The sequence below is a fragment of the Ptychodera flava genome, chromosome 18 (assembly GCF_041260155.1).
Source record: "Ptychodera flava strain L36383 chromosome 18, AS_Pfla_20210202, whole genome shotgun sequence".
NCBI lineage: Eukaryota > Metazoa > Hemichordata > Enteropneusta > Ptychoderidae > Ptychodera > Ptychodera flava.
In genome coordinates, this window is record NC_091945.1 from 35,596,228 (window position 1) to 35,610,845 (window position 14,618).

At 37.5% G+C, this 14,618-nt stretch overlaps 1 protein-coding gene across 1 annotated transcript in view; it reads right to left on the bottom strand.

Moving 5' to 3' along the window:
- The window catches only part of LOC139117480 (protogenin B-like), a 91,317-nt gene extending 82,002 nt beyond the window's left edge, over positions 1 to 9,315 (bottom strand). The window contains exons 1-2 of the mRNA XM_070680612.1: positions 9,139 to 9,315; positions 7,212 to 7,517 (exon numbers count right to left, since the gene is read on the bottom strand). Coding sequence (XP_070536713.1) covers positions 7,212 to 7,517; positions 9,139 to 9,205 — 373 coding nt within the window. The 5' untranslated portion in view covers positions 9,206 to 9,315. The remainder of the gene's footprint in view (positions 1 to 7,211; positions 7,518 to 9,138) is intronic.
- Positions 9,316 to 14,618: the final 5,303 nt, after the last annotated feature.

Consider the following 14,618-nt stretch of genomic DNA (forward strand, 5'->3'; position numbering starts at 1 on the left):
ACTTGTATTTGGATCACAGAGCACTACACTTGCAAAGCCTCATATCAGTGCCCATATTTCATTGAATTACATAAGATCATTCTCCTACCACATTAGGGCTTTTAACAACAAGAGTGCTTTCATAGATTCAATTGGATTTTGGTACCTGAAACACAGTCCCTCCCTTTGTAGAGGGATGGTGTCTGAAATTCGGGTTAAAATACTTCTGTTGACAAAGGCTTCCCCCTTGCTGCAAAGGTAAAAATTACCAACACAAATCTTCGGCAGAAACAGGTAACCGTCTGAATAAAATTCATAAAATATGTAAATTAATATCATTAAGTATTGTTCATCAAGAGTAGACGTGACATACCGTACAATTAAACACTGAACAAATAAAGCTTGAATGATGAACTCACTGAATATGAATGGGTTTTGATTCAATTTATGAATTGCTATATCAATAGAAAGGGACATATCAACCTTACAAAGCAATAAGTACATGCCTACTACAGCAAAACGACTTCTCTACTATTGATGAATTACAAAAATTGAACACAGCCCTGATTTTTTCCCTCTTTCTACAACATCATGAGCTTGGCATGGGATCACTCTTAACTGTCAATGTTTAAATCAAGGTCCCTTCGTCATCATGGAGAGACTGTCTTCAAACCTTGACAAACTGTATGTGACATACATGTACTGTATGCTTTAATTCTACTACAATGTCAAGTAGGTTCCAATGACAATTGCACAGCATAACAATGGCACTTAGAAAGATTATCCCTGGCAGTATATTTAGAAAATCAATATTTCAAAACATAGTAGCTATCAAGGTAACCATACCACATTACCAGATAAACTGGTGTTGTTCACATGAGGCGTGCTAAAACTATAGGTTCTTATCAGATGAACTATTCATCCATAACATAACAAAGCTTCATTTCCGAGAGAATCTACTCAACCACTGTTTGTGACAGTTGCACTCAACTGGAACACTGATAATTTTCAATTGGGCTTGATAATTAAAGCATTCAGAGGCCAAAGATAGCCTTGTTATCAAAAAAGTATCACATGATATCATCAAAATGGCTGCTACTATTCAGCAATAGATCAAATTGGATTCAACTAGGTCAGATAATAGAACACAACTGAAACCTTTTTTATCTGTAATGTAAACAAATAATATGAGATTGCAGGCTGAGTCTACTAAACAACTTTCATGATGTTTATTTTTCAGAACGATAGAGTTTCATATTTGAGAAGACTACCAGTAGGTTTCCCACACTAAAAGGAGGTTAGCCATGAACATGAGGCTACTAGGCCTTGTTACCATGTCAACCAATCTCCATCAGTTGGGGTGTCAATTGCTAATTTCCCCTGTGACTAAAAGTTTGTTTACATTCACTCAATGTTTCTTTTGCCAGGAATACAAAATAGGACATGAGCAACGCCGTAGCCACTGTTTCTCAATAACTCTGTACTCTGCAATCAGCATTTAAATATTTCTATATTTCAAAACAATGGCAGGAATGCAGAGACTGATGACTCCATCCCTATTCATCAACAAACAAAAGCGACTCCATTGGTCACTGACCCTCATTATGACAGTCAGAAGCTTACAAAGCCGCCAGAGAACTAACTCTCTCACAAGTAAATAATTAACTTGCACAATATTCAAAGACAAGCTTTGTTTTTTGTTCCTTAGTTAATTGAACACCTGCACCCAGTGTTTATCATTCCACAACCATGAAACAAATACTTAGAGCAGCAGTAACAACATTTGTACAGTAGACATGTTTATCAATCCTTGGAGTTTACGTATCCCTGGAGTTTATCTTTCCCTGGAGAGATTCCCCAATGTACACAGCACCCATAACACATCTACCCCTCTCCCTCTCTCTCTCTCTCTCTCTCTCTCTCTCCATCAACACTGAGATGAACTCATCAAAAAATTAATTGTGAAGTTAAGACTTGTAATTCTTCTATGAACTCCTACAGCTAAGCCTTCATTTTTCATGCAAACAACATTTCAACCATGGAACATGTAACTGTTTATCTATTTATTTTACATCCGTCGTGACGTTAAAAAATAGTCACATTTTAATGTGTAAATTTGATTACTTTTATTGTGATTTTGCAACAGCAATTGAAACATTTCCTATAAATTTAATGTGTCTTCCAAAACCTTTCCTTCACAAGATTACAACACAAATTCATAAAACATTTACTAGACAGCAGGTGTACCAACGATTAAGTCTAACACTTGTATCACTACACTTACACAACAATGAACTACTTGTACTACTGTATATTTCAAACAGACAACCTTGCCACTGAGATTTGAAATCATAAATGTTTGAAAATGATGCAAGTAACAATAAAAGTCACCCTCTGTGGAACAAAATTGTTAGAAAACTGTAGAGAATATGACCTAGTTTCATCAAATCCTTGACCTCTGATTTACCGGTACTGTAATGCAACTCAGTAACAGTTCAAGTTGATTCAACATTGTTCTTGTGAACAGAGATTATTAAAACCTTGCACAACCAGTTTATTTAGCAAATTGTTTATGTGCACGCAACGTTTATATACATACATATATATATATATATATATATATATATATATATATATATATATATATATATATATATATATATATATATATATATATATATATATATATATATATATATATATATATATATATATTAAAATGTTATAGGGGATTAGAAAACCCTGAGCAAAATCATTTCTGTGTCTTGTTCATTATGTTTTGGTACGTATGTGTATCTATACATATTTAAATGCAAACATATATGTGTGCGTATGTCTGTAACACTATATAATTTTCAAGCTGCGAATAATTGTCTCCGCCATAAAAAGAGAGATTATAACTATGAAAAGTTCAGCCCTTAAATGTGTTCAATGATAGACTATTTAAACTGTTAAATACAGTGAATTGAAGTATGACTTGGAGTTGATCCAACTGCCAGTATCATGTAGCATCAGCTTGACCTGGTTATCAAAGTATAGATATATCCATCAGGTGAATTTCCTCAAAGTTTTGAACCTCTTCCAGGCCCTATTGCTCCAAAGACCTATCTTTGGCATTCAGTGATCTGCTTTGCATCAATTCCATGGCCCTGCTAAGTAACAGTCTTCAATATTGTAGAAAATCTACTCTGTGAATATCTACAATGTAAATCTTTATCAGGCTGGGAGTCACTGAAAACAGCCCTAAAATTGAGTTAATTGTGATCCAATGACCCTAACTGAATAGGTGGTTTGATTGATGTTAATTCATTTACTTTACCTGAATATTTGTTTGCTTTTGTATATTATTTTTTTTTGTTCATTGATCAATGTTTTTGGCTTTTTTCAGACTTGAAAAACATAAAAGCCATTATAAAACTTGATTTTATGATTATTGCTTCAAGGAATATTGTGTCTAACTCTATAGTGCTCAATCTGAAAAGAATCTTAATTCATTCTTTTATTTTTGTTTGATACACTGAACCCAAATTACGCCAAAATAATGTCATGTTCAAAAATTTGAAATTGAATTCTGGTGAACAACCCATACGCTAAAAGGCTGTTATGTAACATCACATCGTCACAATGGCATTGTACATTTTCTAAAATAGAGTCACGTAAATGTGTTAAAGTTCTAAAAATAATGTGACAGAGCTGTGACTTTCTAATAAAAGGTATGGACGAATAGTCAAGGTAATCTCTTAGGGTATGCTGACCTAATAACATGGCTACATATCACTTTTGAGCTAACATGACATTGCGTCTAGATTATTAGCTGTGAATCACTGGATCTGCATTATAACAGGCTGACCATTGCATTAGATTGCCTAAATACACTTTCACCATATTTACTTTGGCTTACATTGCTGACTTTGGAACTGCCATATTTGAAGTGGCGGAAAATAGAAAATAAAATTTTAGACCCGTACCTGACCTATTACACACGTCACTAAATGACAGGAAACAAAAATAAACAGCCATAAAAAGTGGTAAAAACTCACCTAGCATGTCATAAAACTACATGTTTATACATATCAGGCATATATTGAGCCTCATTAAAATGCACACAGGCATAACTGACCACTTTAGACAATGAATATAACTGTTATCACCAGGCTAATTAACCCTTTGAGTGCCAAAGTCAATTTTTGTTGCCTCTAATATAAAGCAGACAATTTTTTCAAATCCAGAGAATTTGATTTCAGATTTTTCCAAAAATTTTGATAAGAAAATATGTAGCAAATGAAAAGTTATATCCCTTGGGTCTAAATTATCAAAACAATTAAAGAAAAAGTCACAAACATTGGTAAAATGTTGCACTAAAATTTAGGCGGGAAAAATTACAGTACTTGAAGAGTTAAACAGACTTTTCCCAGATGTTGGACACCAATAGTTTGGGGGACCTGGGTCGTATTAGAAATCTGCCAAACAACAAATTCATTCTATTCTAAAATGATCATAAAAGAGTTGATTTACAATATAGAAGGCAAAGATTATTTTTCATGAGATGACCAAGATATCACTGCTTGCAAATCAGGCATATTTCTACAATAACAGACAGTTTTTCTTATTACCTAGATATGCAATTTCAGTTTATATTGCTTGACCAGGCAAGTTACCGTAAGTTGCCTTACAAGCCAGTTGTCCTAGTACACATCAAATCTAAAGTCTGTGACTCTACCAATCACACTAGAGAAGTATACACACAAAACTATTCATTACAGAATTGTACATGTATCGCCAAACTGTTTACCATCTTATCTTGGTCTATTGCTTGCTTAACGTAACTATCATAATTATGTCACTCTACCTTCAGTTTCGTGGATACTTGGACTTTTTGTTTGAGTTCTGGGCATCTCTTTTCATTTATGAATTATTTTTCTTTTTTTTTTCACTAGTCTACTGATCAGGCAAGACTGAATGAAGAACACCACTGTGATACAATTCAACATGATCTTAAGGGGTATGTTTGTATTCATTAACCTGTAAAGGCACTCTCAAAAAAACACTGATTTCCACTGGGGGATGTAGTCCATTCTTCTTCTGGTTTGTAAATAATTGCAATTTTTTACTTTATTCTGCAAAAGTTAAATTACTTCACTTGCGTTATAATAAAGATTTCTTCCTTCCATATTTAAGACATGCACACAAACCCACATAAATTTATATTTTTGGATAAATTTGTACAAAACCTCTGAAAATTTGAAGTCACAAGCAATTTTGCAAGGCATCAAAACAATTCACTCCATCATAGTTAGCAAAATTAAAAAAGCAAGCCCAGTATACTCTCAACTACAGGAATAAATGGCAAATAAATAGTAAATAACAGTGCACATGTTAATTTTAAAACTTCATTTTGCAAAAAAAAGGAGAAGCAGAGAGAAACGCACTGAATGCGGAGAGAATTAAGATGATCACTCTTACCTCTACACTTCTATATTTATCCTATTTGAATATGTGCCACAATAACCTTGAATGTAAATGCTGAGTATGACATAGTAACACCCTTCATTTCCATTGCCCTTTATATCCTAATACCTTACTTACAAGTAATACTCTGTCCCTTGGCAATGTTACGATTCAAGTCCCCTTGACTCAAAATTTAATGAACTGCTAAAGTGTTGAAAAAGTAGAAAGGGATGTACAGTAAGGTAAAACAGACTATTGCTGTGATTGTGGGAGTTTTTTGACAGTCCAATTGCAGATAAAATGTCACAGAATCAAGGTCACATCATGGCCCTATCATATTACAAAGTGAGTGTTTTACTTTCACAAACATTAAAATGTTGCAGCACTTCGCTAACTCAAAGTTAAACCACAGACACTGTGAGTTCAGTCTGACAACTTTCACATTCATTTATAAACACAAGAAAACAAGACCTATCGTTTTATGTGGAGAGGCAACCTGTTTTCGTTTCATTGAAGTTTTGTGGCCGAGGCTGAGGACACAGTCATTCAGGAAACATGATATACCAGGGGCAATACAGTGTCTCATTGGTCCTTAATTATTAACATTCATGCTTGATTTGCAGTGTTGCCAAAGGCCCCAAAAATGCATGCAAGTTTGTGTCAAGTACACAATTATTCTCTATTTCCTGTCGGGCGACGGTTGTTTTTGAAATCTCGCACGGGGAATTTGGGTCAACTTTTTATTTTCCAAAGCAGCAGGTATTCAATGCGGGAGATTTCTGCTTGGATGAAGTGTTAACAGGCTTCAATATCGGGCAGAACTCATGACTAATGAAAGATAAACAACTTAAAATCAGAATTTACTCTGTCTTTTTATACTACAGTGAAGCAGACTTTATACTGTCTTTTTATACTATGGTGTATATTTTTGTCTAGTCCACAACATTAGATATATTTACCTTCTTGAAAACACAGAAAGACAAGTTGAGAAAATATCTTTCAAAGTTCACAGAAATGTGTGTTCATAAGCCAATGCTGGGTCTACAAAACTGTAAACCTTTGGCAAACAGTACTACTAGTCACTTCCATTTGGCTGTTACTAGTAACGTATCATTGACAAGCATCAGTTGTTTCACAGAAACCATTTCTGTTTTCCTTGATATAACAAAAGATCTCACAAGAGCCACTTAGTCATTTGAAAGTACTGAGTCTTCAAAGCAAAACTACTATTAAAAATGTACAGGATCATCTAAGGGTCAATCATAAAAGCTTGTTTATGAAAGATTAAAGTATTGTTTGCTTGAGATGTGATGTCACTGTTAATTTGACTGCTACTCATACAGTTCCAGATGGACATGACCTCACTCGTCAAAACAAAGTGGTTATTGATGAATGGAAGAAAGTGTGATATTTGTGGCAACTTTAAGGTTACCCCTAATCATTTCTTTCGGGGGACTTGTACCCTATGGGTATCTATCTATAAGTTATCCAAACTGCTTCATGTGAACTCAATTGACTCATGAATCACATCATTTCTATAAGTGTATGGATAACTCTGCTTTCTAACTTTTCATATTAAATACTTCTTCAATTTTCTTTCTGCCTAACAATATTAATTATAGAACATCTGAATAAAAAGCCTGATAAAGATTCCAAATGTGGCATTTCTGTAAGCTGATTTTGTGTTGAAAATAATATGTAATAAACAAAGTATAGCTGTTGACACCGTACAAATATATATTTATACTATTAAAACAGAATAACAAATTGGCAGTAATACTTACAAGCTACTTGAAGTACGGCTGACTTACTAACTATTGTACCGATTTCACTGCTTATACAACACTGGTACGTTCCTTCATCCGACAAAATTTTCTTCTTCTTATGTTGAATTGCAGCAAAAGAAAGTGAACCGTTCCTGAGTACATTGCGGTTGTCATCATCTTTGATGACCTGACCGTCTTTTCTCCACGTTATGTTGAAGGGTATACTGCCCTCAGCTGCACAGTTCCAAACAAACGCTTGGCCCTTTAAAACTACCACATCGTCAGGCTCTAAGGTAAAATTTAACTCTTTTGCACCAAATGCACCTGTAATGTAAATGCAAGAAGAGCACGCTTTAGTATGCATTTCCAATTAGTATCATTACAAAAATATACGGCCTGTCACATTTGTGTTAAATTTAACTGACCATATAAAAACACCTATGGAACCGTGATGGAATAAACCAAATTATCAGTCATGTCACCTCATTATTTTTTTCTCCAGAACATATTCACAACCTCGTACCTTCTCTCTCACATGTTGTTTTTATGTTAATTGTACAGAACAACTGCAAGGCAGAATTGCAAAATGATGATATACTTAGGGTCATGACGGTGTTATTTTATTCAACGAGCCTGGTTTGACTCGCCTTTCTAAAACTCTGGACACAATAGCTACACTACTTGAATGCAATTTCACTATTTCACAGCTAACTGGAATGCCTCCAATATTAGGTGCATTAGTTCATACCAATGGGAATGACTTAGATAAATACACTAGAATTATGCTCATAGAGCAATTACTGTTTATATTTCCATACAATCACAGATTTATTATTGGGGTCCCATGGCAGGATCAACTTCACAAAATGGATGTACTGATAGAGTGCACGAACATGAGCAAATGGATGAATTCTCCACTATCGTACACTTACAAGTCCGATCAGAAATCTCCCCATTGAAAACAAAAAAAAATTAAAAGAGTTCAATCTTTTGTGAAAGCTCGGGCGTCTGCAAGGTGCGACAAATACACGTAACAATTACACTGTAAAAACGACGTTTCAGTCAGATTACTTGAAACACCTTAATTACGATCTGCAACGGACCACCTAAGTCACTGCTGCGGATCGTTGTTGATTTGTACCGTGGAAGTCAACGGCCCATCTTCAACTTCGATATTCGACGTGAAAATGATTTTCATTCTTCTGATCATACGTGATGTAGCACACTCACCAGAGAAAACCCTCTGATAGCAATAATATCCAAGAAAAGTAAGAGAAGGTTACAATAGACACGAATCGGTATTACATATACGAAAACGTGTTCCTTCGAGTAGATAGAGCAGGGTAAAGCTGTGGCAGTATTGTTTACGTCGTCGAGGCCACGTTTAATGGTATGTGTACACCACCATCGGCACACGATCACGACATGCATGCACGAAAACGGCTGATCGAGTACACACAATTTCACTCTGAACGTTAAATACAACACAGAACAGGGCAATTCGGGAACTAAGTTTACTACTGACAGGGGAACGGAAGAGCCACACGCTAACAGTGTGGCACCCCCCCCCCCCCCCTGATCTTGAGCTTGACGTTTTTGCCTTTGGACATCATGGCCGCTCGCTCACTCACAAGTGTCCTCACATAGCCTTCCACTACCCACCACATAGCGAAGATGAGCCGGTAGTGTTGAGCTACGAAATTGCACGGCCCGAAAACATCGTGAGAGACTCTAGATCTGTCAGCATAATTAATTTACATCGGCATTTACAGGTCAGGACATTTCCAATGTCACTGTGGATTCCTACGAACAAGAACCAAGTGAACTCGAACCCTATCTATGCCATCACGTTATGTAGGGGCCATGGCCAAAACGAAGCAATCACACGAACCATAACAGCTCAACTTAAATTTCACGCAGAAACACATCGAATGTAGTTACATACCTATTGATAATAGTATAAGGAGGAAGAGTATTAGCCACGATCGGAGGTCTGAAGGTTGGTGCGCCATAAATAACCGTACATTGGAGTAAGTTTGTAGATAAAAACTTCACACAGAATTGCGGCTCTGTAACGATAAGTGGAGGAATACAATTACGATACACATAACGCACTACCAGATCATTATACATCCGCGTAAACAAACTGGAACTATATGTAAAGAGTGGCTCTTCCATTTGAAAATTGTCCACCCTCCCATATAATCAGATTTATGGCTATTCAGGTGAGAAAGAGTTATGACGTTCGTGATTGTATTTATGCGAAAAGCACGGATAGTCTTCTGCTGAAATTTCAATCATTATAACATACGTTTATAACATTTTCTGTCTACTCAAGTCGAAAGACACAATATCTACATACATCTTCTGAGGGGGTAATAGAAGAGTCACTACTTAGCGTACGAAGCCATACAATCAAGGAACGTATTTCGCGCGAAAATGCGCATGCAGCAAGTACATCTGAGTACAAGGACAAAGGGCCAAGTAAGGTTGAATAGATTAAAGAGGCTTTCTGATGGGAACAGACCCCAAGCGTTTTCAGAATAAGGTGGACCAGGCATCGTGTTCATAACATCTTGGACCTCACAATGTCATTATAAAAGCACTCACTGATGGCGAAGAACTTCAGAAGCAAATCGCCGCATTCGTGAGAAGGAACGATGACTGTGCCAGTGAGCGAGTGACTCTTGACTCCCCTCGCCCTTCTCTCTCTCTCTCTCTCTCTCTCTCTCTCTCTCTCTCTCTCTCTCTCTCTCTCTCTCTCTCTCTCTCTCTCTCTCTCTCTCTCCCTCCCCCCGGCATGGCATTAACGTATATATTTGTATATAAATATATTTGTGTATGTATAATGCTAACATTCAATTGAAGTATGCGTGCATATGCACACACATATACATGCAAAATGTACAGCTATATTCCATGTACCTTACGGTTTTGACGAAACGATAATCACGAATATAACGGCACTCAATGCATAACGGTATCAGTTAAAGCCAAACAACTGCTGAGAAGAGTCACTACATTGTTTGCACCTTGCCAGAAACAATGCCTTAAGGAATGAATATTAAATACAGTATGACGTCATGTTGAAAGTATGACCAATCAAATTCATCCTATTAATCCTCGGTGATCACCACAACGTCTGTCAATCAGAGGATGTGTGATGCACCACCAAGATAAGAGCGCCAATATACACCACAATAACGTTTCTTACAAATGGGGAAGGCAGGCGTCCGGTGTAGTCCTCGAGCTGGTTATATTAGGTGCACGTGTGGGTCTGTGTATTTTCTTGACTTTTCGGAGAAACACGGAGATGAATGCAGAAGCAAACTTGACATTTTGCATGGCTACTGCAACTTCATCGCGTTGTTTTCAATTGGCATGGCTATTAAACTTCATCGCATGGTTTTCAGTTAATTTTTGATGCATTCTACAGGAGGACTTGGTAAGCTAATAGTCTTGATTTCAGAGCGGAGCCCTTGCAAATAGTATTGTAGCATTGCTGTATGCTCTAATCAGTTCCTACATGACAGCCAATACTAACTATAGCTTAACCATGATACAAACAGTACCAGGCTGTTCTTGAAGAACAAAAGAATTTTGCATTGAGCTGAGTCTATCTACAGAGATGGTTACGTCATTCCTTGTCACTTGTTTGTTCAGCAGTTTCCCAACCTTTCAAAAATCCTTTGTTTTGCACAAATGAATGCATTCTATAGAACGAGGGTGTTCACAACAACACGATAATGAGGCATGTGTTTGTTTGTATTTGTTTATTTGTTTATTTATCACATGTACATTTCAAATGATACCATCCAATTCTGCCGAAACCACTTACGTGTTAACTCTGACAGCTATTGCCACTTTGAAGAACGTCGACCTGCACTATATAGTGTGACACAAGGATGCGTTCACAAAATATGGTGAGGGGGGCTGGAGGAATCGCGATTGAAATCTATTTTTTTCAGACTTCTTAAATGCCCACAAAAAATTTTCAAGGAAGCCCGTCTACATGATCAAATTTTTTCAAGTCCCCCCGAAAAATATCACAAAGCTGCATATATATTAGGAATGCACGCAGAGAAAAAGTAAACATGTATTGCGTAGTTTTGCTCGCAGATGTTCGATATTGTCTCTTATCAGCAGTTTATGCAGCCATATTACTACTCATTTTTAAATACATCAGTAGACTTTTTGGATTTGTCAGTCTAAGCCAACTTGAGTTAATCCAACTCTGGCCAGGTCGATGGCACCAGCTGAAGAGCACTCAAAATAACAATCATGAGAGAATATGCAAATTGCCAAATTGTGAAAAATCTAATTTTTTTTTTTCAAAAGGGCAAGAAATTCGATGTAGTCACTTTTTTCCATTTAAATTAGAGAGTCTTTACTGTTCAAAGTTATACTTTTGTGTTATTGTACGATGAGATGTCAAAATTGTCATATACTGCATGAACTTGAGGGAAGTGAATGGTTTTATATATTGACTTTAAGTGATTTTCGTGAAAAAAGTGAATATTTGTATGAGATCAAGCATGGTGACCCCATCTTTTTTCTCTAATATTCTATCATTCTCATATGCCAGAATTCAAAAATCTGGTAAGTCTCCCGGTCTTCCACGTGTTCCTGTCTTGCCTGATGAGGTGATTACAGGCTTTTTCACGGGATCCAATCTTGAAATACGATTAATCGTGCATGCCTCTGTAAGATTGGTCTTTCCGTTGTTCGAAACATACACGTAAGTTGTATAGGTTGAATCAGATTTGAACAATTGTATGCGTTGGCCAAAATAACACAGCAGCTTCAAGTTCATGCTGTAAGGCTGCATTCACAAATACTGGGTAGGAGGCTGGAGGAATTCAGGAGGTTGAAAGTTTTCGTGTAGTAGAGGGGAATTTGAACGGTTTGCACGGGGAATTTGGGAATCTGACAATATTTTGGCTTCCTGTAAATCGGACTCCACAGTTTAGGAGATAATTTAATAGAAAGCATTGTTATGTCATCCGATGGCTCTAATGTTGATAATGATTAAAACAAATTCCGGAACCGTGCTGCCGTTCATGACTTTTATTTTGAAAATATCTAAAATAGCACGAGTAGGAAAACATTAAGAAGGCCTTGTAACTGGGTACTGAAGCTGCAATTGTTAATATCTTCATACTTTGTTCTGTGTATAAACCAGAGTTTCTTGTTCCTCTTCTTGTAAGTTGTAGCATTTGTTGAAATGGGTACCAGTCAACTCGCACCTTTTCCAACCCGCCCAGAACCAACTCGCCCGATTCCAACTCGCCTGATACTATTTTGCAATTTTATGAGTACCTGGTACATATAAAAAGTTTTATTTCTGATAACAAATATTTCTAACATTGAGAACCACAGGTGCGGGCTTGAAGTATGTGCCAACAGGGAAAAGTTTAGTTGCGAATTTCAGGTTTTGCAAATCTCTTGAAAGAATAAATTTCGTTCGGCTTCTTTACGTATAGGGAAAGTTACTGCAGTTACTGGCTCACGTCTTTAGGAACAGCAGGACCGTCTTTCACGAGTTACTTGCCCGGCATGAGAATAGCTGGCCTAGGGCCATCGGGTTAGCGTACATGGAATCTACGACTACATCTCAAGCAACGGGCGAGTTGGCATCGGGCGAGTTGGAATCGGGCGAGTTCGTATCAGGGCGGATTGGAAAAGGTGCGAGTTGACTGTAATTCTGTTGAAACACCAAGTATTTACTTCCAATATCAACACAAGCTGCATACACTGGATTGCAGTCCAATCTAGTGCTAAAATATCAACAAAAATTGCAGCTTATGTCCCTTGCACATGCCACCGATGAAAATAAAGATAATGTACAGGCTGTGTTCAACAAGGTGAATACATGGGTATTTCAGAATGGTTTGAAATGTTTTCGAGGGTATTGAGGGGGCGATAATGAAGTTAAGATTTCAATCGTGATTCATCAAGCCCCCACCCAGTATTTCAGAATACAGCCTAATAGATATGTGTGTTCAGAACACGGTGAAGGGCAGCATCATACGACGTCGCTGAGAAAGGTTTACATTTTACCCGGTTTTCGTAAAAACGCATATATCTTTTTTTGCAAAATCGTGACAAGATATTACATTATTAAAATGTTATGTCGGAAATATCATATGTAGCGTTCGTGTTGAGTGAAACCAGGCTTGTGACACACCGGGTTTTACCTCCATTAAAAAACGAAATATCACCCTGAAGTGAAGTATCGGAGTACAACTGCAATGAAGGCGAGATCAGGGCACAGCCAAAGTGGAAATGCTACAGACTTATAGATGGAAAAAAAACAACACGAATACGATGTAAATAGCCAAAGGGCAGTGCGGAAATTGCAAACTTGCAAATTACGTATGGAACGTCAGCCGGGGTCGATGTGCAGCCACTCGGAAGGTCTAATCTCATACATGTACCCTCTGCATTGAAAGATTGTTGCAAAATAGCAATATTATTCGCACGACTGTGAAGACCTCTAAGTGGTCCCTGACTTCAAAGTGGTCCCCGTTGTTGTAATTGAACTGAAATTTTACGCAGTCCAGGGATTTTTCCATTCATATATTTGCATAAAGTTGTTAAACTTTGTAACATTGCCAATACTAATCTGTTATTTTGGTCCTTTTTGATATATGCGCTCACTTTTATTACTTTTTCAAAATTCCGATGCATTTTACAATGCGAACTGCACGTCCAATTTTTTCACCTGGTTAGGGTGTCTCATATTAGCATCATGGGAGATTGCGCTGCACACGGCACGGTCGAGACCAGCGACCGAGACCCACCGATCACTGTACGGATATATGCGGATGTCCATATGGTCTAGCAGTTTACTGAGTGAGTACTAGCTCAAACAGTCATTAATTTCAATCTTGTTGCTCGACGTTATATTTCATACTCGCATACAGGCGTTCTGTTTACTGGGTAGCTCTGCATGGCAGGGCTGTGTGTTACCGGCGTTATACGGCCTCCCACCACATGTGTTGGGAGCACAGGTGCTCCGTAGCTGGGTAGTCTGCTAAGTTGATCGATTTTCGGATCGATCTATTGATCCCGTAGTCGATGTGCCCGCCACTGCAACCTTAATACTCATTAGGTTGCAGTGGCGGGCATATAGACTACGGGATCAATAGATCGATCCGAAAATCGATCTACTTAGCAGACTACCCAGCTAAGGAGCGCCTGTGGTTGGGAGGTCGTATAACGCTGCGCCGCTAACATCCATGGCCATGCAGAGCTATTTACTGGGTAGTTTGTTTTATGCTACGTTCCGACCATGGTTCCGACGTTCTGTTCCGTAGACTTTTACTTTACGGTACAGAACATCGGAACGTAGCATAAACTACACTTATACAAACTATCCAGTAAACAGAACGCCTGTGTGCGAGTGCTGATTGTCTTCGTCCA